Source organism: Podarcis filfolensis, assembly GCF_964270895.1.
Source record: "Podarcis filfolensis genome assembly, chromosome: 4".
Taxonomy (NCBI): Eukaryota; Metazoa; Chordata; class Lepidosauria; order Squamata; family Lacertidae; genus Podarcis; species Podarcis filfolensis.
The window spans coordinates 72,585,745-72,610,336 of NC_139607.1; the positions used below are offsets into that span (position 1 = coordinate 72,585,745).

The 24,592-nt window shown below is 40.3% G+C and overlaps 1 protein-coding gene and 1 long non-coding RNA gene across 4 annotated transcripts in view; one reads left to right on the top strand and one right to left on the bottom strand.

Moving 5' to 3' along the window:
• Positions 1-956: 956 nt before the first annotated feature.
• DRD3 (dopamine receptor D3) lies at positions 957-23,882 on the bottom strand. Of its 2 annotated transcripts, XM_083609222.1 has the most exons (8): positions 23,485-23,541; positions 22,992-23,071; positions 17,280-17,576; positions 8,387-8,499; positions 6,838-6,980; positions 6,331-6,521; positions 4,370-4,712; positions 957-3,903 (listed from the first exon to the last, which is right to left on the bottom strand). In XM_083609222.1, the coding sequence occupies exons 3-8, from the start codon at positions 17,562-17,564 to the stop codon at positions 3,707-3,709; spliced, it is 1,272 nt and encodes a 423-aa protein (XP_083465348.1). In that variant the 5' UTR covers positions 17,565-17,576; positions 22,992-23,071; positions 23,485-23,541; the 3' UTR covers positions 957-3,706. The 2 variants fall into 2 exon arrangements, with proteins under 2 accessions (XP_083465348.1, XP_083465347.1); XM_083609221.1 differs by lacking the exon at positions 22,992-23,071 and having other exon boundaries at positions 23,485-23,882.
• LOC310760626 overlaps positions 6,464-24,592 on the top strand; it is a 73,884-nt gene continuing 55,755 nt past the window's right edge. For both annotated transcript variants that reach the window (XR_014547077.1, XR_014547078.1), the window contains exons 1-3: positions 6,464-6,551; positions 19,698-19,786; positions 22,691-22,759. This is a non-coding gene — a long non-coding RNA (uncharacterized lncRNA). The remainder of the gene's footprint in view (positions 6,552-19,697; positions 19,787-22,690; positions 22,760-24,592) is intronic.

The following is a 24,592-nucleotide window of genomic DNA, read 5'->3' on the forward strand; positions in this document are numbered from 1 at the left end:
AGAGCAATGTACATGGTGATTATGGGCTCTACAAGAGTTCAGTGGATATGAAGTGCACATCTCATGACTGAACTGTGTTTTTTACTGTATTTTCCATTACACCAGAAGCCAGGACACAGAAAGATACTAGTCAGTGATACTGACTGATAGATACCTCAATAAGATGCAGCATGAAATCAGTTTAGCAGATTATTTCAAACTGAGGTTGTCAAAAGGGAGCTTCGTTATTTTCTACCCACAGTGCACATTCACAGTTTCAATCTATTTTATTCCATATTAGCTGTTTTGGAATAACTACCTCCTCAACTTTTTTCATTGACAGCCAACCAGCATAGATTAGAATCACTATTCCATAGACAAACATACAGTATACTGAAAGCACTGGAGGGAAATCTGTTCTTTTACCTCTCAGGGAGTGTGGAGAAACTGGTGGTTAAAAATATGACAAGAGGTAATTAAACTGCCTACAAGACCAATAGTGGGTCCAATGGTTAAGAAGGCAGTTTTTGCATGTGTTGTAGAGAGACGTGAGGGGCAGATGGGGTTCATCAACCTGGGAAGGTAGCCCATCTAGAAGGAAAACCAATCCTAAACCTCCACTGCCTTGTGGAATATCTTTGGAGTAAACCCTACACAAATCAGGAATGGAGTCCCTAAGATGGTTGGATGGTGCCTCCTTTTGGCAACTCCTGCAGCCAAGCTGGTGCCAAACATATTGCTCTACTTTCCTTTGGGCCATATCAGCAAGGCTGAGAGGGGGGTCTTGTTGTCTGGGAAGCTCAGGATCTCCATACACACTGCCCAGGCTTGTACTCCAAGGAGGAAACGTTGGTGCTGCTAATGCAGCTGTTTGACTTCACACCCGGAGGCGCACTCCATTGTCTCTAGAGTCAGATGGATACCAACAACAACAAAAAGTTACTGCCTCTCAAAGATGAACGTCTCATTCCAGTACATCTATTCCAAGAACAAAGATGTTTATTCAGGTATTCAGAAATATATGCCTTGAGAAATATATGTCATGAACAGAAATCCAACCTAAATTATCTACACTGTATGTTTGATAAAAAGTCATATGGTAGCAACGCAGTTTCAATTTCTGGCTGATCCTTTGCTTTAAGAAAGCTGAATATAAAACTCAATGTAACTGATAGTCCCCCCCCCCCAAGTTGGCTTAATTTACTGATAAAAATGGTTACATTAAGGGCATGCTGTTGCCCTGTGATTAACAAACAAAACACATTCTGTACTTGAATGTTAAGTAAAGCTATGAACTGTCTCTATAATACTGTTATGAGTGTGTGAGTGCTAGACACTTTTCAATTCCTGGACCCAGAAAGTGTTAGAATTTAATCAAGCCTCCAGAATCCCTAGACCCAATCCTGGTTAAAATATAAGGCCAGCTTCCTCATGAGCAGCAAGCAGAGGGTCATAGAGACACCACAGTCTCCTCTATGCCTCATTCCAAAAAGGAAACATGAACCGGGGGCTGGAACCCCCAGAATCTCTTAGCACTCAGAGATTGGGTATATGTGCAGCAATATATCCAACTGTTATAAGAATGAAATCAGGTTGGAAAATATACAGTATTAACTTTAAGCTTGGTTCTGTATCTATTTATTAAAAATGGTTAAGGGGTATCTGCTGCCTTCTGTGAATTTAATTTGCTGTCTGGATAGAAAGCATTATTAAAGTTCAAAAACATGGACTGCAATCCAGGATCAGAGCCTTGGTGAATGTAAAAAGCATTGCTTGTGTAGAATGTGCAGCTGTTGACGAAGTCCACACCCGCTAGCAAAAGCCCCAACAGTGAATGAGCTGTATTTACATTCTTCTCCATGCCCTTCTTAGACTTTTTAACTCTTGCAGTTTCTTTAGGAGCTGATCTTCTCACCTGCCCTACATCTTTTGATGTTATTGTTTGATAGGCTGTCAAGTCAGCTCCGATTTCTTGAGCTGTTCTGCTACTTGTCTTTCAAGTGAAGATGTTATGGCCACTCAGGATGCAATTGGCTTAGCTACTCTGATGTCACAAAGAACCAGGTCAATCCTGAGCTAGGCAGCTAAGAACTAAGAAGAATTTTAAGAGCTTAGAATTGGCATTCCAAGATCCATGTGATACTTTTGTTAAATTAAATCAGATCTGTGCTTCTCAAATGCCATAAACTTTTTTTGAATTTTGCTGCAGATCCACTGAGCACTTTCATGGAAACACATACATTTTGTGTTTGTGGGATAAATCCACCTTTCTAGGTTTTCACTCAACAGAATAGCTTTTGTTGAAAAGGTGAATACTTTGCCAGTTTCCCTGAAACCACTTTTTCTCTACAACTCTAAACATGTAGCATACCTGTTTTCAACCTGAAAACTACTACCAATATAAGGAAAGTCACAGTAACTGGGAAACTCCATTTCAATTGGAACTATATAACGCTAGCATATGGGCTAGCAAATATCCGGAATGCGGCTATGCTCTAGTCTTTCTGAAACACTTACATAGGATAGCACCTTCTTTGACTGGGAAATCTCTTTTCCATCTGTTTCTGCTAATTGGTGGTCTTGTGGAATTCCTGTTTCGCATCATGAACTGGATGTTTTATGAACGTTGTGTTATTAATGTTATTGGAAGAGGTTTTTAGAAGCTTCGTTAGTTGTTGATATTGTATTTTTGAATCTTTTGTATGAAAACTATCTTTAAGACTTATACTGTGTTTTAAAATATTTATATGCCACCTTTCAGACAAGGAAACAATGTGTTGTGATATTTGTCCAGAGCCTTAAATCTTGAGGCTGCAATCGTATTCACGTTTACATGACTTATCAAACACAGTGAAACATACTTCCGATTAAACATGTTAATCCTTGGAAGTACCACTGAAAAACTTGGACTTATTTCCAAGTAAAGTGAATGTTGGAAAGAGTCGAAGAATATACAATGACGTTTTAATGTATTAGCGTAAATCTAGAAGATTTGTTTTATTTGTTGTGTGTTGGTAAAGCTGTTCTTTTTACTGTGTCTGGCATTAGCTACTATATATATTTCTATTTATAGTACTGAAATATAATTACTTAATTTTTTAGCTGTTATTTCAGTGGGTGAAACCAGTTAACTCCAAGGAATCCTTGCGTGTATTATACTGGCCAGTGTGACGTGTTTAGATAAATAGTAGTGCACAGATCTCAACTTTTTGAACTGTGTGAACTCACATTTGCTTTGTAAGTCACAGTTGGCTATGTGCATCTAATGACTGTGTTATATTTCAAACACTGAGTGCAAACACATCAGATGTTCCTGCTCCTGACCTCTCCTAATAGGAATCTCTTCAGAACTGTTCATAGTCAAATATATGCTACTTGGAGGTATCTATGGCAGAAGGAGTCATACAGTTTTTTCCTTTCAAAGTGTCCTATAGGCAGGCACAATAATGCTGCATTCTGGAACTATTCAGACAGTCTCATAATGTGTGCTTCTCATGGACGCAAAACTTTAAAGCAATTTCATGGTTCTTTCTGCACCAGTGTCTAACACAGAACAGATGGATTCTGCTATTGTGAAAAGTATTTCTCATAGTAGCTGCTAAAGAAAAACCGATGCAAAAGTAGGTCCCATGTTGTTTTTTCCTCACTGTTGATCGAGAAAATCCACTCAGGTGTGTTTATCTGCAGTACCCACATAGTATGTAATGTTGTGTTACTCTCCAAGTTTTCAGCAATTCAGGATCTTGAGGAAAGCTTTACGGAACTCATTGTTGAAGGTGGTGTAGATGACAGGGTTGAGGGCACTGTTGACATATCCAAGCCATGTGGTAGCACTGTACAACTCTGGGGAGATATGGCAAGCTTTGCAATGAGTATTCAGTATGTGTGTCAAAAAGAATGGCAGCCAGCAGACTATGAAAGTCCCTAGAATGAGAAAGAAAATGAGATGTCACCAGCACTTTGGCTCAGAAGGGCTTAACTCTGGACACAAAGCATGCTCAATCTGCCCACCTGAGAGCCAATTCATAGTTCTTTCCATTATTTCCATTATTCTCACACATAACTAAAGAAACATCTTTGAGAGTCTCTTGGCTATTTAGCCACGTGGAAATAATGATAAAGGAGGAAAGAAAGTAGAAGAGAAATATTTTAAAGCAAAATGTAGATTTACCATACATTGGAACTGCAGACAACAAGCTTTTTAAGTGTAATTTTAAAATAAAATTTAAAAGCACTCTTCCTCTCTGTGGTTCCTCCAACCACAGCTGCAGCTGCTTTTGTTAAAACGCAAAACAAAACCTCAAACCTGTTATATATGTCTGCCATGTAATATTCAGTTGGGTCCTCATTCTTGCCCAGCCTGTTCTTAAAAAGGAGCAAAAATACTTACCAAGAACAATAGCTAGCATTTGTGTGGCTTTCCTCTCTCTGAGCTGTATTGTCCGATGCTGCTGAGATGGAAGCTTCAAAGAGGTTGCTGTTTTGCCATTGTTGAGTTTGCGTACTTCTAAACTTTGTTCCTTGACTTTTGTTCTCACCTTTAGATCAACAACCTCTCTATCCCCTGTACTGGAGATGGAAACTTCGTGGCAGAAACTGCAATATTGCTGCAGTTCTGTGGGCGTCAGGGGCTTCTTTTCAGCAGGCAGCCTTTGACCTGAACTCTTTAGCTGCAAACAACACAAGAGTGCGCTGGGAAGCTTCTGGTGCAAAGCTTTCCTTTCTGTATGTTGCTGAAAAACAATAGGTCAACAAGAATCAGGAACCACTTAGAAAGATGGGGAGCTGCCTTAGACCAAGCCAGAACACTGGTCATTTTAGCATAATATTGTTGACACTGACTAGAAACATCTCTTTAGGGTTTCAGGCAGAAATTTCCCCCAGCCTTATCTGGGATTGATCCTGGGACCTTTGGTATGCAAAATTTGTAGGGTTCCACTGACCTGTTATAAATCTCTCTCTCACACACACACCAAAGTGTAGTCCAAAGATCACAGGGCGGTTTACAATATAAAAATATAAAAACACAAAAATAGATAGCATAACAAACAAAACCTTATTTATGTATTGCTTTTTCCTCAAAAGAGCTCAAAGCAGCAGACTTGGCTCCCCCCTTCCCAATTTTAGCCTCATAACAACCTGGTGAGGTTACATACAAGAAATTGTGACTGGCCCAAGTTTGTCCAATGAGCTTCATGGCTGAGTGGGGTTTTAAATCTGAATTTCCTCAGTTCTAGTTCAACACTCTAAACCCTCTATTATCACACTATTTGGCTGCTAGTTAGTATAAAACTAATATTTAACTTAACCCATAGAGTGTTGCAAATTGTATATGTAATTTCGTCCTTAGAGTAGGGGCAGTATATCTGATATTTAAAATACCCGTGCTTTAAATAATGTGTGTTTCCACTGAAATTAGCGGTTAGAAACTTTATTCATAACAAAAACTAACCACTAAGGTGGATCCATCACCTCTTGTAGCTTTTATTGCCTGAGGTTGCAATTGCTGCAGCAGTCCTGATCACATTCTGTGTTCCCAACTGAGATATTTGATACCTTATTTGATACCTTATGATACCTGAAACTAGTAAATAAAATACTTGTTCCCAAAGTAATTAATAAAATTAGCAGTTCAAAGGCAAGTAATTTATTTCACTAGTGCTTGTTACCACATAAGTGAATCATTCCAGTAGAGCTGGAAATAGCTGATATGAAGACTAACAGATCCATCATTGCTCATGATTGGTAAACACTTTCAGCTGCCCCTCTGCTAATGCTATGCTCAAATCGGCTTTGCATATTCAAAACCCTGCAAAGTTCTGAGCAGAGATGCCCATGTCTAATTGCCCACTGAGCAGGGTGGGGTGGGGAAAAGCATCAGTTCCAACTGAGGGGTGAGTCTGACTAAAACAAATAGCCAGAGAGGAAGAAATTAAGAAACCCTTTCCATTCTTAGAACATGAAAAAAGTGATTCTGGGTCTGACTAAAGGTCTACTAGTATCCTGCCAGAGGCCTATGGAAAGCCCACAAGTAGGACATGAGGTTAGGCAGAGTGAATGCATTGCAGAAGGCCTAAAGCAGCCCATGTGGTACCTCCAGGTGGGAGCTGTAGTCTTAACAACAGCTGCAAGGAAACAACAGCTGCAGTAGTTTATGGGAGCTGAGCAGACTCCATATGAGGAAGAGGCACAGGAGGTGTACAAATGAGGCCTACATAGGCCTGTTGCAAGTAGATAGGGCTGTTTCTATTTCATCCCTTCTGGGCTCCAGTAGAACCCTACAGGCATACTATATAGAATATGACAGTTAAGGCCCTTTCTAAATAAAGCCTTTTTGTTTGTGGGTCATACCTGTTGTTTGTAGCAGGTTTTACCGCTGTGGCTGCTTTGTCTGGAGAGGATTCGCTTCCTTTGCCTCTGCCTCAGCACCATATAAATCCGGATGTAGAGCAGCAGGGTCACCAAAAACGGAAGATAAAATGACACCACAGAGGAGTAGATAACAAAGTTGGGATTGGATATGGAACAAATATTTGGATCACCTGAGCGAAAAGACACATAGAAAAGAGAAGGTAGAGTAACTTTCATGCTACATATTTTGTGTGTGCATAATAAAGGTATGGTTCTTAGAACAAATACAATATGTTTTTGTTTCTACAAACTACTAAGATCTAAAATATGTAGTTTGGAGGCTGAACATTTTCCCAGAAGCCATTTTAATATCTTCCACAGTTGACAGAAGTCTTTTCCAGCTTGTTCTTGGAAAAAGGGGAAGCTGAGTTCTTAAAGCCATAAGCCGTAGGAGGTCCCATGTTTGTGTACAAAGCCTGTGCTTCAAGGTATTGTTACTGTATTTACCTGTGGTGTTGAAGCCAAAGAGAAGAGGGCAGGAAACGGCAAATGCCAACAACCAGACCACTGCTATCATAATGGACACTCTTCGGCAAGAGCTGGGCCCTGTGCTGTACTGATAATGAACAGGCATAACCACTGCAGTGTATCTGCAAGGTGAACCAACTCCAAAGCAAGGGTGATGAAGACGGAGGAGTTGTTGTACAAGAAATGTATAGGGAAGGGAATTCAGAAACAGAGAAAGAGAAGACAAAGTTGAATTCAGAGTGTAAGAAAGTAAAAGAAGAGAAAGGAAAACAGAATAAATCCAATGATGCAAAATGGAAGATGAGAAAAGTGAAAAACAATTCAGTAGCAATAGCCAGAGATGAAAAAAGGCAAGCGGTGTGGAAAAGAGATTGGAAAAAAGAGTCAGGTAAGTCAGTATCTGTTAATGGTAAGAAGAGGCAGCGAATCAAAGACATAGTCAATCATGACAAGTGATGCTTTCTGCACGTGTGTGTGTGTGTGTGTGTGCATGTCAGAGGATGTGGCCATGTGTAATGAAACCCTGACTTTTTTGTTAATGAAAAGCAGCAGCTGGAAGCCGTGATTTTGAGTGAAAGTACAATGTCTAGAAAAGGGATTATTAATCTTTTCCCATTTGCTTACTCAAAATCACAATCTGTTTTCCTCCTTTGTGTGGTTTCAGCATGGGCAGCACCAGAATGGGGGGGGGGGGAGAGCAAGTTCACCCCCAACAAAGAAGCTCACTCCTCACACTGCTGAACTCCTGTCATTAACATACACTGTTATTTTTCTTTCAGAGATCTTAAAATATGGAATGCAATTGCCCCCCACCCTTTCAATATACTTTGCTCCTTCTGTGCCCCACCCCTTTTTCTGGTGCTGTCACTGCATGACTGGGTGGAATAAAGATGGCCAGAGCAGAAATCTTTTGTTCCCCTCCCCACTCCATTTAAGTGAGTGTAAAAAAGGTTGAGGCTCTATTATATGTAACATATGTATAGGCCTCATTTACACCTCATGTTAAGCCAATGCAGGACTGCATGAAATTGTTAGCTCCCAGGGATGAGCTTACACCCACTTTGCTATCTGCCCCCTGTCTTTTTAGCAGATTGTGGTTAATGTCTCTTCTCCTTAGCCGTAAAACATAACCATAAGACCAACCTTAGGTACAGATTGTGCTTAAGGAGAGGAAACTCTGGGATTCATGTAGCACGTTTGCACGGTCCTGATATGCCATGGCTTACCATGATATACAAACCAGGCCATAGTTTACTATCACATCTGCTTAACTTTATGGTTACTCAAATGATTCCCCGAGTTTACTTTGCTAACAAAGACACAGATTGGGAATCTAATGTCTGACACATACATAAAAACTATCTTATGTGGCACAATTCTCTGACGTATTACGTGGCACGTACATATGTGGCACAATTGTTTTTCTACATAAATCCCTAACATTAAATTCAACCCACTTCCCCGTCTTAGTCCACCTGAGAATCTCCCATTTCTACCACAGTTTACTGTTGTGCTCTTTTGTTCTTACCTGTCAATGCTGATAGCACAGAGATTTAAAATGCTGGCCGTGCACATCATCACGTCCATAGTAACAAATATGTCACAGCAAACACGGCTGAAATTCCAGACTCCTCCCATCACCTAAATATCAACCACAAAATGTCACTATTGGCATTGCACTGAATACTAACGCACTGCAGTTGCTCCTTCCCATTAGAATTGTAGAATTGTTTTATATGGACTTGTTCGTAGCAGAAAGCTGTGTGGCTCCTAGGATTAAACTCATATATCCTCTTGCAGTTAGTTCTGCCTTTGAGAATTAAATGCTGCTCTAGACACAAATCTAGAAAGTGGGGAATGGACGTGGGGATATGTTAACTAGGTTCACCAGGATATATATATATTTAATTCCATCACAAAAGAACTGAAGCATCAAACCCTGCAAATAATCATTCAAGTTCATCCTTGCAGGTCCGGGGAAATCAACACCCAGGGTTAAACTAGACATGACACTAAATGTGCCATTAGGAACTTTGCCAGTCTCCCTGCCTGCCCCAGCTCCCTCCCTTACTTAATAGTAGGGGCAGAAAACCTATTTGCATTGAGGCTGCAGTGCACGGAGAGGTAAAATTTAGCTGATCCAGCAGCTGTGTTCGTTCAATTATTCATGGTCTATTTACCCAGTCTACGTTACTGTAATACATTGCATGTGGAACTGCATCTCAAAAATGTTCAAAAACTGTAAGTGGTGCAAAATACAGCAGCTACATTGTTACATGGGGCCAACTACAGAGAGCATGTAATGCTAATACAACCCTGCCCCCCCAAAGCTTCACAGGTTATCAGTTTGTTTTGGGGCACAATTCAAGTTCTGGTATTGGTCTTTAAATTACCATGACCTGGGTATCGAAAGGACCATCTTTTCCCTCATGAACCTGCCCACCAATTAAGATCTGTTCTGGAGGCTTTTGTTGCTATTGTCCCCCGCCTCCTGGGCTCTGAAAGGATACTGAAAAGAAGGCCTCTTCAGCAGTGGCACCCAAACAGTGGAACTCGGTCCCTGGATATATTTGGAACCAGAGAACTTATTAGGCCAGTATTTATTTATTTATTTATTTATTTATTTATTTTTGCACAGGCTGCCTGAGAATTAATTAGCCATGGAGGCTTTCCTCAGTGTTCCACCATTGGAACTTTATCCCCCATGGAAATATGAGGCGAGGCCTTCTTGTCTATGGTTGCTTGCTGGCTTTTAAATTCCCTGCTCCGTGATATTTGGCTGGCTCCTATGTTGGTAACCTTTCGTTAAAAGTATGGCTGCTCAAGCAAGCATTGTGAATTGTTTTCATGTGTAATTTATGGTTCATTTTGCATTGGCTATTTTGCTGAATTTTTGTTTCCACCTTGAGATCTTGAAAAAAGTGGGATATCAATAGGTTTTTTAAAAATAGAATAAAAAGTCTGGTGCCTTCTTCACCAACTTTTAGACAATGGATAAAGGCCATGCTGTTCTCCCAGGCTTAATGGCTTTTTATGATATCTGTCTCCTTTTAATTGCCTGATCTGCTATTATTTTTGAGTTGTTTGTCTTTTCATTTTTATTGTGGTTTCTCATCTGCTGTTTTATTGTTTTGTTGTAAGCCAGAAAATAGCTTATCTCCTGAGTTTACGCCAATAAAACTCAGAAACGTGAGGAGTCCAATGTTGTTTATTGCAAAGCAATAGGTTACAGTCGGATCGTTCCGCAAAACTGCAACCCTGCCCGCTGGTTCAGGCAGCGGTATTTATAAAATTTCAAACAAAGTATTTCAATTTTCACCAGTCATATACATCATTACCTCATTTCATGTTTAAAACACATGCGCAACAAGCACTGACAATTTAATAATAATTAATAATAATAATTTATTATTTGTACCCCACCCATCTGGCTGGGTTTCCTCAGTCACTCTGGGCGGCTTCCAACAAAGATTGAAAATACATTAAAATGTCACACATTTAAAAACTTCCCTAAACAGGGCTGCCTTCAGGTCTCTGCTGATTAAGTTCTGATTCCCACTGTGTTCTGTTACATTTTGTTAGTGTGCATGTTGGGAACTTGTGTTATGTGCAGCCATTTGCGCCATGTAGCAACTTATGTTCTAGCTTTGAGCTGTATCTTTGTGATTCACATATTAGCTGTATTTCTGCCCCAATTGGGGGGGGGCAACTTGCAAAATCATCAGTTTCATAAAGTAACAGGCTACCATAACTTCTCTATTGGAAGCACACCCAAGGATTTACAGGGGTATACATTATCATATTTATTGTGGCCCTTTGGGCCACTGCCACAGTTTCTTAGTATTTTTTATGTTTTATTGCATTTTAATTTGTTTTATTGTTAGCCGTCCTGCGGCAAGGCAGGGTAAACATACCTCAAAAAAGCAAGCAAACCCATATTAAATATATGAAATTATCAATACTGTATGAAACTGCTAAACCACAGTTGTTCTCTGGTCTGCTGTAGGCTGTATGAGGGAGCAAGGGGAAATACCTCTGCTTGTTCTTGCCAGCCATGTACTGCATAATATTTAGAAATTGACTTCATGTGTTTCTGCATAAGTTCCAACAGGTTTTATTTAGTATCCACACTCCTATTCTACAACAAGCCAGGCCTAGTCAAGCAGCCATGATAGATTCTGGTAGGCCTCAAGTCAAATAATTGTTTTACACCAAAGGTGTTGTCATAAAACCATAATCTACTTAGAGATCACTTCCTTGCGTTCTCCTTATGCTGTGTATATGACTATGCACTCTATCAAGGTGGGCTCTGTAAATTCTTCCCACTCTCTTTGTGCCCCAAGGGCACAAGGAGAAGGGGACGACAGAGGACGAGATGGTTGGACAGTGTTTTTGAAGCTACCAGCATGAGTTTGACCAAACTGCGGGAGGTAGTGGAAGACGGGCGTGCCTGGCGTGCTCTAGTCCATGGGGTCATGAAGAGTCAGACATGACTAAACGACCAAACAACAACAAAAACCAAGTTTCATAAACTTGTGATTTCATGGGTTGCTGATTTCCTTCCTTCCTTCCAAACCTTTTGCTAGGGGGTGTCTCACAGCAGAGAAACTTCACAAAGGAAGGCCACTCTTAATTTCCCATTAACCCACCATGAAATATGGATGGTCCCTTTCTCAGATGCTTTTATTTCAATCCACTTTTTTCATTAATTGCTGTGTCTTACTGACATTTTTGCTGCTCATTTTAAAGGGGTGTAATGGTAGACTCACATAAATGATTTTATGTGAAATAAGGCTATATTTATGTGAGGACACCTGTCCTGAAAGGCAGGATATAAATCTTTTGAATAAGTCTGGCAGGGTGCTGGCCTTCTCTTGCCTCTTAAATACGCTATCTGCCCTGTGAAGTTGGAAGCTGTGAGAGAGGAACCACTGAAAAGGCTTCTCTAGATCATGGTGATATTTACCTCAGCATTGTGCATGAGAAGCCATTCAGCATGTAGCACTCAGACCGAAAGAGTGTTCCTGAGCCGAGAAAAGACCTAATTAAAGGCAATTTAAACTACAAAATGCTAGTAAAAGCCATGGGAGTTGTGCTTGCTTTAAGGTCTGTGGAAGTGCCAAAATGAGAGATCACTCTGCCTGTTACTGATCTTTCAATAGTAATAAAAACACTAAATGCTAATGAGTGGCTGAAACAGTCAGCATCTGTTCAGCTGCCCTTCATAATTCTATAGCCCTAGGTTTGATTTACTCATCATTATTCATTATTGTTCTGTTTCATGCACGCTTTCCAACAGAGAGGCACAAGGCTGTTATTAGGCAGAGAGAGATTTGTTGCAGATGCACATAAAAGGTCTGAAATTTCCTGTTTTGATATATACACAACAAAAGTCCAGACTCGTTTAAAAAATTTTTTTTTTTTTGCATCCAAACAGCATTTGATAGGCAAATACTACAATTTAGTCTCTTGTGTGCACACCTCTATTTCTAGGACACTAAATGTATAACATTCAGTCGAATAATAAATGAAACATGTTAAAATGAGAAAAAAATGCCATCAAAAGCAATTAAAACCAAACTTAAAAAACCCCCCAATTTCTAATAAAACATTTTGAATCTACTGCATAAGTTGGTCTTTCGGAACACTTATTCAAAAGCACTACATTAGAATCTGTCATGCAAGAGCTGTATTTTAAATTCAGCCAATTTGTGTGCAAGGTGGGATTAACCGAAAAGCTTAAATGTAAATAATCTAATTTTAATTTTTGCAAATAATCTAATTTTTTTGCCACAAAAAGATACACACCTTCAAAACGCACAGCTAATGCATAAATCTATTTAGGCTGCAATCTTATACCCATTAACCTGGGAGTAAGCTCCACTGAGTATCCACAGTAGTGTCCGCAATAGTGACCAGAGGAGGAATGACCACTGGGATAACCGTAGAGAGAAGAAACACCATGGTGCAACTGGGCGCCTTCATCTGTCCCAGCTGCAAGAAAGGATGTCTCTCCCATATTGGTCTCTACAGCCACAGCAAGCACTGTAACTCTCTAACGGTTTGATTCCCCCACTCAAAAAAAAAAAAAAAAAAAAAAAAGGCACATTCCTCCATTGTCTCCTGAGACAGATGGATGCATACCAACTGGCTCCACTGAACTCAATGAAACTTACTTCGAGTAGACATTTATAGGTTTGTGCTGTCTATTGCTTGTAACATAAAGCGACATAGGTAGAACTAGTGTGTTGAACAGAAATATAGGTGTTCCTGAGAATTAGTCACCTGTCATCTGAAACATTGAGGGGCAGTGTCCATCTATTTTCCCTGAATGGCCTAAGAACATGAGAAGAGCCCTGCTAGATCAGATCAAAGGCCCATTGACCCCACCATCCTGCCAAGCAAATGCCTACAGCAGACCTTCAAGCGGGACCTAAGCACGATAGCATTCTGCCCACTTGCATTTCCAGGTAACTAGTAGATAGAGGCATCTCTGTCTGAGGGTAGCCTGTTCAGATTTCAGTGAATGCAACCTTGCCAACAAAGGCCCCTATAGTTAAAGCTATGGTTTTCCCGGTAGTGATGTATGGAAGTGAGAGCTGGACCATAAAGAAGGCTGATTGCCAAAGAATTGATGCTTTTGAATTATGGTGCTGGAGGACACTCTTGAGAGTCCCACGGACTGCAAGAAGATCAAACCTATCCATTCTGAAGGAAATCAGCACTGAGAGCTCACTGGAAAGACAGATCCTGAAGCTAAGGCTCCAATACTTTGGCCACCTCATGAGAAGAGAAGACTCCCTGGAAAAGACCCTGATGCTGGGAAAAATGAAGGGCAGAAGGAGAAGGGGATGACAGAGGACGAGATGGTTGGACAGTGTTCTCGAAGCTACCAGCATGAGTTTGACCAAACTGCAGGAGGCAGTGGAAGACAGGAGTGCCTGGCGTGCTCTGGTCCATGGGGTCACGAAGAGTCGGACACGACTAAACGACTAAACAACAACAACAACAGTGGTTAGGGCAAGACTAAAGTGGGGGACCCCGGTTTAAATCCCTTTCAGCCATGAAGTTTGTCGAATAGCTATAGGCCAGTCACTATCTCTCTTGTCTAACAAGCTTCACAGTTGTGGTGAAAAGAAGAGGGTAGAGCCATTATGAGTTCCTTGAAGGAAGTGTGTGATACAGTGCAATGAATAAACAAATGAAGGATGCAAGTATAAAGGAAGAACCCACCAGATTTTAAAAGAATGGGCAGAAATCCATTCTTATTTACATCAATGCAGGTTTCAGCAATTCCACTGAAGCCAATACAATTACTGACAGCTGAAAATCAGATTAGAGACCTAATTTATTTTTTCATTATCTCAGCTATTTTTGCCTTCATTATATATAATTATTTTAATGGAATTTACTTCCATGAAAGTGTGTTTAGGAATGTATCCCAAGGCTTTCAGCTATATCTTCCTAAAACAGATACTTTTAATGGACTGAGCACTCTACCTAAATCTCTTCAGAAAGCAATTAGTCAGTGCATCATTGAAAAGAGAAATGCTTGATCTGTTACTGAGTGAAAAGTGATATTGCCAGATGATAGAAGCTCCAAACCATTGTGCAGCAGTAGTAAGTGGAAATCCACTTAATTTGTTTGCCTCCATTTGTTTTCAGCTCTGCATTGTCAGAGATGTATTGCCTAGAGGTATGGTAGGCACCTATGGAAATGGTGTTGTGCTGGTTGGTTGAAACATAAAACTATTTGCAGGGACATTCCTGAGCACTGATTTTTAGTACTATGGTTTCACCCAGTTGGCTCAATATGACCAACATATCCTGGGTTATGTTGGTCATATAGATATTTCCTCAGGCTGCATAAGAAACCAACCTCATTAGGTGTACTAAGGATAAAATCTGTGGGAAAGGCACATGTTGGTGAATAATCCAAAGTGGATTGCTGCCTGGCATCCGTAGTGTTGAAAGCAAGGAAGGCCTGCAATTAGGTCTTAGTAGCCTGGCGTGCTCTGGTCCATGGGGTCACGAAGAGTCGGACACGACTAAACAACTAAACAACAACAACAACAACAGCTCAACAAAGTAACATATTTTAAAAAAACAGTTAGCTTAATTCAAATGTATGTCAGCCCTTTTCATTTTTAGCCTATACCACATTTAGGAAAATGCATACCAGTAACCAGGTTTTATAGGGACGCGGGTGGCGCTGTGGGTTAAACCACAGAGCCTAGGACTTGCCGATCAGAAGGTCGGTGGTTCGAATCCCGTGATGGGGTGAGCTCCTGTTGCTCAGTTCCCTGCTCCTGCCAACCTAGCAGTTTGAAAGCACGTCAAAGTGCAAGTAGATAAATAGGTACCGCTCCGGCGGGAAGGTAAACGGCGTTTCCGTGTGCTGCTCTGGTTTGCCAGAAGCAGCTTAGTCATGCTGGCCACATGACCTGGAAGCTGTACACCGGCTCCCTCGGCCAGTAAAGCAAGATGAGCGCCGCAACCCCAGAGTCGGCCACAACTGGACCTAATGGTCAGGGGTCCCTTTACCTTTACCTTTAACCAGGTTTGAGTCATTCACAGCAGAACTACCACATACATAGAATTAGCTGGGACCCTTGAACACTTAATTGATAGGAAGATTGGCTTAATCAATTTCCTTTTTGCTTTGAAACACAAGATTTGTTATATATGCCATATTTGAAAGAGTGGCATTTATTCCATGAGATAAATTACAGAAAGGTTATTTTTACAGCCATAATAGGTTTTTATTTTATTTTTTAGGTGATGAATCCCACAGCGATATTATTATCTCATCTGGGAGAACTGGCAGACCATTTGACACCTTGACTGCCCCCAGAAGCGTTCTACGGATTGCTATATGAAATGCTTCCTTTTTGTGGGTGCAGCCAAGCATGGTTGTCATCCGAGATCCTTAACCGTTATTCACCCCTACTTAAAATGGACTAATTAGGATTATTCTTAAAACAAATCAGATTTATTATGTGAGTATTTCAGGTGCGGATAACATGGCAAAACCCTGAGTTCTCTGGACAAATACTCTCCATCTCCATCCGTTGTCAGCCACATATATTAATGCATGGGTGCTATTCTCTTGGATTCTAGTGCAGAATGTGCTACTTAATGGGCTGGAAAATTCATGGTCTGAGAAAAGCTATTGGCAATTAGCTGAAGACATTTTCATCAAGGGCATGTGGACAAGTGATGTCAAATACACCTTTCAAGAAGGAACATCAGTATTCCAGCTGGGTATTCTTGCCTTTGCCATCCAACGTATAATTCTGTCACCCCAGTCCCATAAATGCAAGCAATGTGTTGAGGCGTATATTTGTAAGAGGAACTGTTTTTCCAAGTGCAGAAAAGTCTGCACTGTGGGAGGGCAACAGCTCTGTAGTACGTGTGGCATATGTGTGTTATTTATTTATTTATGTCACCTTAGCTTCTAAAATTAATTAAAAACCCATCTTAAAATCAGCTAGCAAGAAGCAGCACAACAACAAAATATCTGAATTATTTTATTGCATAGAATGTCTGTGAGCACTGAGATCACAGTGTAGGTGGTGCTTCTGTTCAGATTGTGTCTATATTAGTATTTTCTGTCCCCTTCCTGGATCATATAATTCCAGATCTGTGGACAGGATGGGACTATTGGTATCTATTTAAAGAAAGTGTTCATTAATAAACAGTTAAAAGTTTGTAAACTCAACTCTCTTAAAATTATATGTTTCTACACCAACAATGCATAGACATGAAAGTGCACATGGATATTTGTGCTTAGCAGCACAAATCTAACAATTGATACTCCTCTGTTATTCGCTTTTTCCGCAAGACCTGGGTTACATTTTTCTTTTATGATCAAGTTATAAAACTAGAAGAAGCAGAGAACACTCGGAGTCCATCACATGTGTGCAACAAAGAGGTTCCTCATGCTGGTTTTGTAAAATATATAAGGTACTTGGGTTGAAACAGTGACCTATCCATAACCTAATGTCTCCACTATTTAAGGGTGGAGGAAGAAACAATATAGACCATGGGTAGGCGAACTAAGGCTTGGGGGCCCAATCGGCTTCTAAATTCAGCCTGCTGACAGTCCAGGAATCAGCATGTTTTTACATGAGTAGAACGTGTCCTTTTATTTAAAATGCATCTCTGGGTTATTTGTGGGGCATAGGAATTCGTTCATTCCCCCCCCCAAAATATAGTCTGGCCCCCCACAAGGTCTGAGGGACAGTGGACCGGCCCCCTGCTGAAAACGTTTGCTGACCCCTGATATAGACCACAGCTGTGGATGTTTACTGTTTTGTATAGTTCTAAATGGATGACAAAATTTGAGAGTATATTAATCATGCACAAATACTAAAAAAGAAAAGAAAAGCCATAGGACTGGCAGCCTAAAGTATACTGACCTCTAGGTATACTACCCATGGCATCACCAAAGTGGCCACAAGCAGGTCTGCTACTGCCAGGCTCACCACAAGGTAGTTGGTGGTAGTTTGCAGGCTACGTTCCCTCAACACTGCCAGGCAGACTAGGACATTCCCAAAAACGATGGCCAAGATCAAGATGCAGTACCAGAGGGCATAGTAGGCATGAGACTGTGGTGATCCAGGTTCTGTGGAGTTATCCTGCCAGTATGGGGCTGATACTGTAGAATTGGGATTGCTAGTGATTCTGCTGAAGGGTGTCATCATGGGATGGAAGATCTGAAAAATAAAGGCACTGGATGAACATTGGTGTGGTGCACCAAGAACAGAGAATCTGTTTATATTTTCATATCGCTGGCCAAATTATGCCACTGACTATGAGTGAAACCCTACAAGTCATTCATTTGTAAGATTGCTCAATGCCAATGAAATACAATCTGGGGAAAAATGATAGTAGTTTAATAGTGCCAGGAAAAGCATTGGGGTGCTTTAGATAAAAGTTATGGTTCTGTACTCACTAGGTTCCTAAGTATTTTGCTTTTTGAGTTCCTTCTCTTCCTTTCTCTAACATCCACCCAATACAAAGGAAATGGAAAAAGGGTGGCCACATTCAACACCAACATTCCTGTGCAGATTGTATTTTCAGTGTGTCTTACCACCCCAGATGTACTTTTCACATATCAGCCACAAAGAAGCACAATCACCATCATACCCAAGTGATCATGTGGGGAAGGTGAAAGCACACAGTAGATGAACCATTTTTGCTCCTTTCTACAAACTCTGAGGCCTGGAGCAAACAGTTGCTGGCAATGTTATAACTGGCCATGGGATATTTACTTAGGGAGTCCAGCAGGTTGCTCAGTGCCTACTGGAGATCAGTGCCCTAGGCAACTGTACGATTTTTCATACAACTACCTTTCAATACCATGCAGTGGTATAATGTGAGGAATTTGATCTTCCTGAAAGAACCATGTGGAATTCACATTGAAAAATTAATCTGGGGGAATTAAGACTGATATAGGTAGTGTTATTACCTTTGCTTTAGCAAAAACTGTCACAGGTTCCTCATTAGCTGATCATTCCCAACAATGATTTGCTGAGAAACCAGTCTCCTTTACTGGGCTGGGTCCCATAAAGTCAAACTTAAGTTCCAGACTGAACTACTAAAATTGACTACTTGCTGCTTTTTCTTGAGGGAATTTAAATTTAAAGTTCTGACAAAAATCTACTTGATTATTAGCATTCCTACACAGTGCTGAGTAGTTTCCAAGTAGAGAAAGAGGCACAGTTCCTGCACCATTGAACTTGCCGGATACAATCCTAGTCCAAAGTGGAATACAGCAGGAGGTACACTGCAGGGTGTTCAAAGTCTCTCATTCCCAATCAACCTCTGATGGTTCTCTGAAACCTATTATGTCCATTTAGCTTTGATATGACTTTTCCAGAGGTACTGATGCTATTCCACAAAATAGACAGCCTCTATGGAACTTTGCATCAGAATTCCATAGAACTTTTATGATGAGCATCGGCTGAAATTGGGTCATTACATTGAGTATCTTGTTATATCAGGCTATATAACACTAGTCCAGGGACCTATCTGCACTGTGCAAAATGCAACATGTAGATTTGGCCATTCTTGTTACTTTTTGTGGTCATCCAGAAGGGTATCTGGTCTTTACTGCACCAGTGATGATATCAGTGATGTACATGAAAGCCTTAGGGCATGTCTAACATGACAATGTGGGACATGAATTGGTTCCATACAGAGCCCAATACAGAATACATGTGTCCCAGTAGAACCCATAGCCATTGCAAAATCCTGACTTTCCAAGTGCGTATGTAATTCAGCTGCAACTCCATTAGATTACTGCAATGCATTATAAGTGGGTCTGCCTTTGAAGGCAGTTTGGTAACTGTAGCTGGTGCAGAATTCAGTGGCCAGATTGTAGATGGGAAGTAGAAGGTCTGATCATATAATTTCAATCCTAGCCTGACTGCATTGGCTGCTGAGTCATTTCTGGGCTCAAGTCAAATTCCTGATTTTGACCTGTATAGCCTTAGTTGCCTCAGCACACAAGTATCTTATGGACTGCCTCTCTCTGCACAAACCTACCTGGCCCCAGAGTCTATCCTCTGGTGCCTTTCTTTGTGTTGGGCCTTCACAGTGGTGACTCCCTGACTGTGGAGTGCTCCCACTGGCACCATCATTATCACCTTTTAGGCACCAGGCAAAGATGTTACTGTCAACCCACTATCAAGCAGATACTTTTCAGATATAGCAAGTTGAGCCTCTGCTTTTACTGTATGAGTAAGACTACTGTGGCAACGCTATTTGGCCTTTTTCTGGGCAATCTCAAGATACAAGCCAATGAATCCCTTTCTCACAATTTATCCCTCCAGGCCATGAATGATACACATGGACTTCAGAGTGTGAAGAAAGCTTAACCTGCTTGTGCCTGTCTAAGTCCCTGTTCTGGGGATAATTAGAGGTAATTTGATATATTTCCTCTTGGCAACATAGAATATAATTGAACTAGAATCCTTTGTCCCAGCTGGTGAGGCACGTTTGACAACAATAAGAAATCAAACCTTTAGTGTCATAGGCCCGGTCCTGTGGAACACCCTTCCAATGGAAATTCAGTGGGCACCTTCTGTGCCAACTTTTAAATGCCTGCTGAAAACTTTTCTATACTGCCAGGGTTATGCAGGCAGTTAAGAGTACATCCCCTATAATGTTCTACTGATGCTTGCTTTTAATTTCTTTTTGTTTTTAACTTGCTTTTAACAGTTTGTGATTTTATTGTTCGGTTTTATGTTTTTATACTGCTGTGACCTGCTGTGATATATTTTTATGACACAGTAGTATATAAATATTTATTTATATATAAATAAAAATACATCTTATTTTTATATGATGTCCCCTGGGCAGAAGGCTTAAGGACAGGGTGTTGAGATATTCTAGGCTAGGGATTGCCCATATGGACAATGAGGAAGAGCTTGAATAATGCATCCCTCAAAGCCAAGCCTTTTGCTTGATGAAGCTTAAGGAAGGCAGGAATTTTCTTTGGGGAGGTTAAAGAGATAAAGCAACTCAGCATGATGGTAGCAATGCTTGTGGTTTGGGGAAAATCCTTCCTTAGAGAGAGAAAAATGTGGGCTGATGTGTGCAGGTTTATGGAGCTTTATTTCAGAGATCATTTCTTTCTTTTTTTAAATGTATTTTTATTAAAGATTTTCTTGATTTACAAAGGTATGTGCAATGTCTTTCTCTCTCGCATTCCCCCCATGTAACTTTTTTTTAAAAAATAAATCGGTTTCATTTGTTGAGATATTAGGAAGAATAGGAGGAAAGAGGTGGAGGGGAGAAAGATGAGTGGGGGTGGGGTGGGGTGGTGATGCTTCTATTTTACTTAATATATGTGGGGTTTTGTGTCAGTGTTGCTTGTGCAGGTTCTCTGCTGTTCACTTGTGTTCCTTTGGTGGTTAGAGAGGTTGGGGTTGGCCTAGGATGTGGCTCCTCATTTGTGGTTGGCTGTGGTGGTCTTTGTTTTCATGTGTGAGTGGTGTGGGTGGGTGTTTTGGATCAGGTTAGCCATATTGATTTGTATGCTGTTGGTGGATTTTTGTCATTGTCTTGTTGGGCTGTGTATGTGATAAAGGGGAGCCTTACCGGGGTGAAGGCATTTTCTTGTATTTGTCCCCGTATTAGTTTCAGATTATTGGTTAATTTTTCTATTAAGCCTGTTTCCCATACTATTTGGTACCATTGGTCCATGCTTATTCCTTCAGGGATCATTTCTAAAAAATATTTAATATTCTTTAATCATGAATGCTGGATTGGAGATGCTACAAACACATTCAGAAAAAAAATAACTGCTTCCTTAACTGCATACAAGTTTGGAGTTAGGCTCAATGTTGAGCCTGAGCCTGTGATTTTATGATGGGATTTTTGCAAAAAAGCAGATCACTAAAATAGTCAAATCACTTCCTTAGTAAGTAACCTGTTCAGTATCTGCTTTGTAATAAAAACTGGGCAATGGGTTATCATGGAAACCAATTAGCTAAAGGTGGCATGCCATTCCTTGCCAACCTCTGGCTAGAGTGTGTGTGTATGTGTGAAAGAGAATTAAAAGAAACAAGCCGGAAAGACACAGGGGCCTAATTTGCTCTCTAAGAGAATCCAGAGCTATGACTTTGGTGCCCTACTCTATACCTAACGGGGGAGCAAGATCTGTGTTGATGTTGTAAGTTGATGCTGTAAGCCTTGCATCACATGCTGCACTTGAATATATGTGTAGATAAACTGTATGTCATAGAAACATCATATGTCTCAAATGTCTCAAATGCCCTTAATTCCAAGGAAACCCAATTTATGCACTGGGACCCCTGAAGCATTTCACCACTCAGAGATTGGGGGTTGCATAACTATCTTAAGTCATCTGAGTTTGCTGCTAATGTTTTCTTCCTTGCTGCAATCTTATTATAGGCTGCACTTTTGTATATCTCCTGATCTGTTATAATGGCTTTAGTTTGAAGGACACAGCACAGTACAAGAGACTGGACTGTATAACTTTTTATATTGCTTTTACTCCCACATTTCTAAGATTTGATTCACATACATTCTTATATATCTATTGAAATCTCATCACTTGGTGTACACAGCTGAATATATTAACAGTCTCCACTGACCATGTTTTGTTAGGCATGATATGAAACTCAGTTTAGTGGTTGGACTGTGTTGGGTATTTTCAGACATGGAAGTCAACACCTGGCATTGCAATAATCAATTTTCCTTTCACTGTGCTTAAATATGCATGTGTAGCCTGATCTTTGACTGAAATGGCTTGTCAAAATAGTAGTCTGAAACAAAACATAAGGCTTATTCTGGTTTCTGCTTACAGTGCAAACCTCAAATGAAATTCCCAATTATTCACACTACGTAAGATTCTGCTGTGAGCTCTGTTCATTGAAACAACCGTGTGCCCAATGCACTTTATAGCAACCAGCCTTGACATCAAAAGTAATTACTGAGTGACAATGGCTGTAATCATATTCCCAGTTATCAGGTATCATTTCCATTTGCTGGTTCCAAAAACAATCAATAGAACCCAAAGTGATTCCAAATGTGTTTTTATTGGATAACTGTGCCAAATGAGAGCAAGCTTCAGAACTAAAAACTTAATGGTACAACTTAGTGGTACAAATTAAAAGCTTACTAACCTTCATCATTATCATGACAATCATTTGGGATCATATCTGTATTTTTCTGAAACTCCCCTATTTTCGTTTCCACCCTCCTTTCCCTTAATAGGTCATTCTCAATCTACTTCACCTATTCTCCTTTATAGCTCCATTTTTATGACTTTTGTTCTTTTACTTCCTTTCAATTACAGAAGTTTGTGCATCTATTTCAAGGGCAAAACTCCGATGCAAATACCAGAATCAAAACAATTTTCTCAAAGGTCAGTGTTTTAGGTCATGTGAGATTATATATACAGCTTGAAAAATGTGTGTGGGCACATATACATGTGTACATGCATGTATGCACATGTGTATGCACACATACAAATGCATCCTCAAGTCTGCGTTTGCTCATTTCAACATTCTGGTACACTAGATATTCAAATCCCTCAAATTATTTTAATTACAGCACCGACCTGAAAACAATAGCACCATTCTTTCAATATGACTTACTTTGTTGGGGCAGGGCTTTCTTCTTAGAAAAGTCACTTTTAATATATACAGGACTTTCAAACCGACAGCCTTTCTAACTGCTGCATTGAAGTGAAGGGGCACAAAACAAAATTATCTCAGGATTGTCAAGAGCTACTTTGCCAGTTATAGCAAGCGACAAACATCAACCTCCTTTCCACACACCTTTTTAAAAAGTCTTACAGAGGGAGGAGAGCATTTAAAATTAACAATCTTTACTAGATTATGAAAGAGAAAATATTAAAAAGAACAAGCTCTCTCTATCCTGTCCTCCAGGTGATAATGCACAGAATACAATCCCCCTCCTTGAACCATAGGTTAGTTTACAGCCTTGACAGGTATATTCTTCTTCTTATGCATATGGGTTTTCTTTCAGGCTGTTAGGTTTTTTAAAAGATTTGCAAAGAGCATAGGTTAAAAGCAGGAAATCTTACAAGACAGAACTAAAATACAAAAGAGGAAAACAATGACTTACCCTCGTCTGTCTGATTCAGCTCTGGAAGGATATAGAGAACATGTTAGATTCCTGTGGCTCTGCAGCCACATGCCCCAGGGGACTCAAACTTTGCCCTTCCCGAGACATTGCAACTATGTAAGAATACAAGAAAAAAATATTCCACTTTGGACCTGATTTATATCCATACATTTCCCATATGGCTTTCTGAAGATCTCAAAGACCAGCTGCTTGGTGTCTCTGTCCTTGGTGCTGATAGAATAAGCTGCTGTTCCCTACCTCCTCTTCCCCCCTCTTCATATTCCAGTTCTACAGCATCACCTCTCTGCCTTTCCTCTAACTTTATCAGCCTCTCTTACATACTGCTTGCTTTTCCTGGCAGTCTGTGCCTCTCAGATATCTTGGAAGCTGAAGCTGAATGTCTGTCGCCTTTGTCTTATTCATGCTATCCATGTGTTGACAATTTCAAAATCCATTAGGTGGAATGTCATGCAGAATACAAATTCAAAACATTAAGTGTTCTTGGAGGTGGGGAGGAATAGTTAAAGTGAGGAGTAGTCTACTGAATGAACATTAGGTTTGGTTTTCACAGGCTGCTTGGGACCACAGACTAAAATCATACTGAGGTGGGCTCAGGTGTGAATCCCATGAAGATGCTGAACTCTTATGAATTCTGAATCAGTTCTGTATGCTTACCAAGCACGATTCAGATTATTTTCCACGGTATTTTAAAGGGAGATGGCCTCACTGAGAAAAATGCTATCTGTAAAATCTTAACAACTGTTGAGGCCAGAGATTTAGTATTAATGATGCTGTGTGGTAGAGCATGTAGTTTGCATGTGAAAGGTTCCAGGTTCAATCCCCAGCATCTCCAGGTACGGCTAGGAAATATTCCTGCCTAAAATGCTGGGTAACTATTCACAGACAATATGAGCCAGATGGACCGATAGTCTATATCGGTATAAGGTAGCATCCTATGGAGCACTTAATAATAATAATAACAATAAGCCTTACCTGTGAATGCAAGACAGTTTTTTCTTATCTGAATGTTAGACTAAAATTTCATATGGCTATATTATTCATTCATTCACTATAAATTGAAAATATAACTTTAGGATGATTTCATTGA

Excerpts from the sequence above, each read along its gene's own strand:
- DRD3 (XM_083609221.1), bottom strand. The coding sequence starts at position 17,564 with ATGATGACACCCTTCAGCAGAATCACTAGCAATCCCAATTCTACAGTA. Across the intron at positions 8,500-17,279 it reads CATGGGTAGTATACCTAGAG|GTGATGGGAGGAGTCTGGAA; the intron begins GTCAGTATACTT and ends GTTGATATTTAG. Across the intron at positions 6,522-6,837 it reads CTTTGGCTTCAACACCACAG|GTGATCCAAATATTTGTTCC; the intron begins GTAAATACAGTA and ends CTTTTCGCTCAG.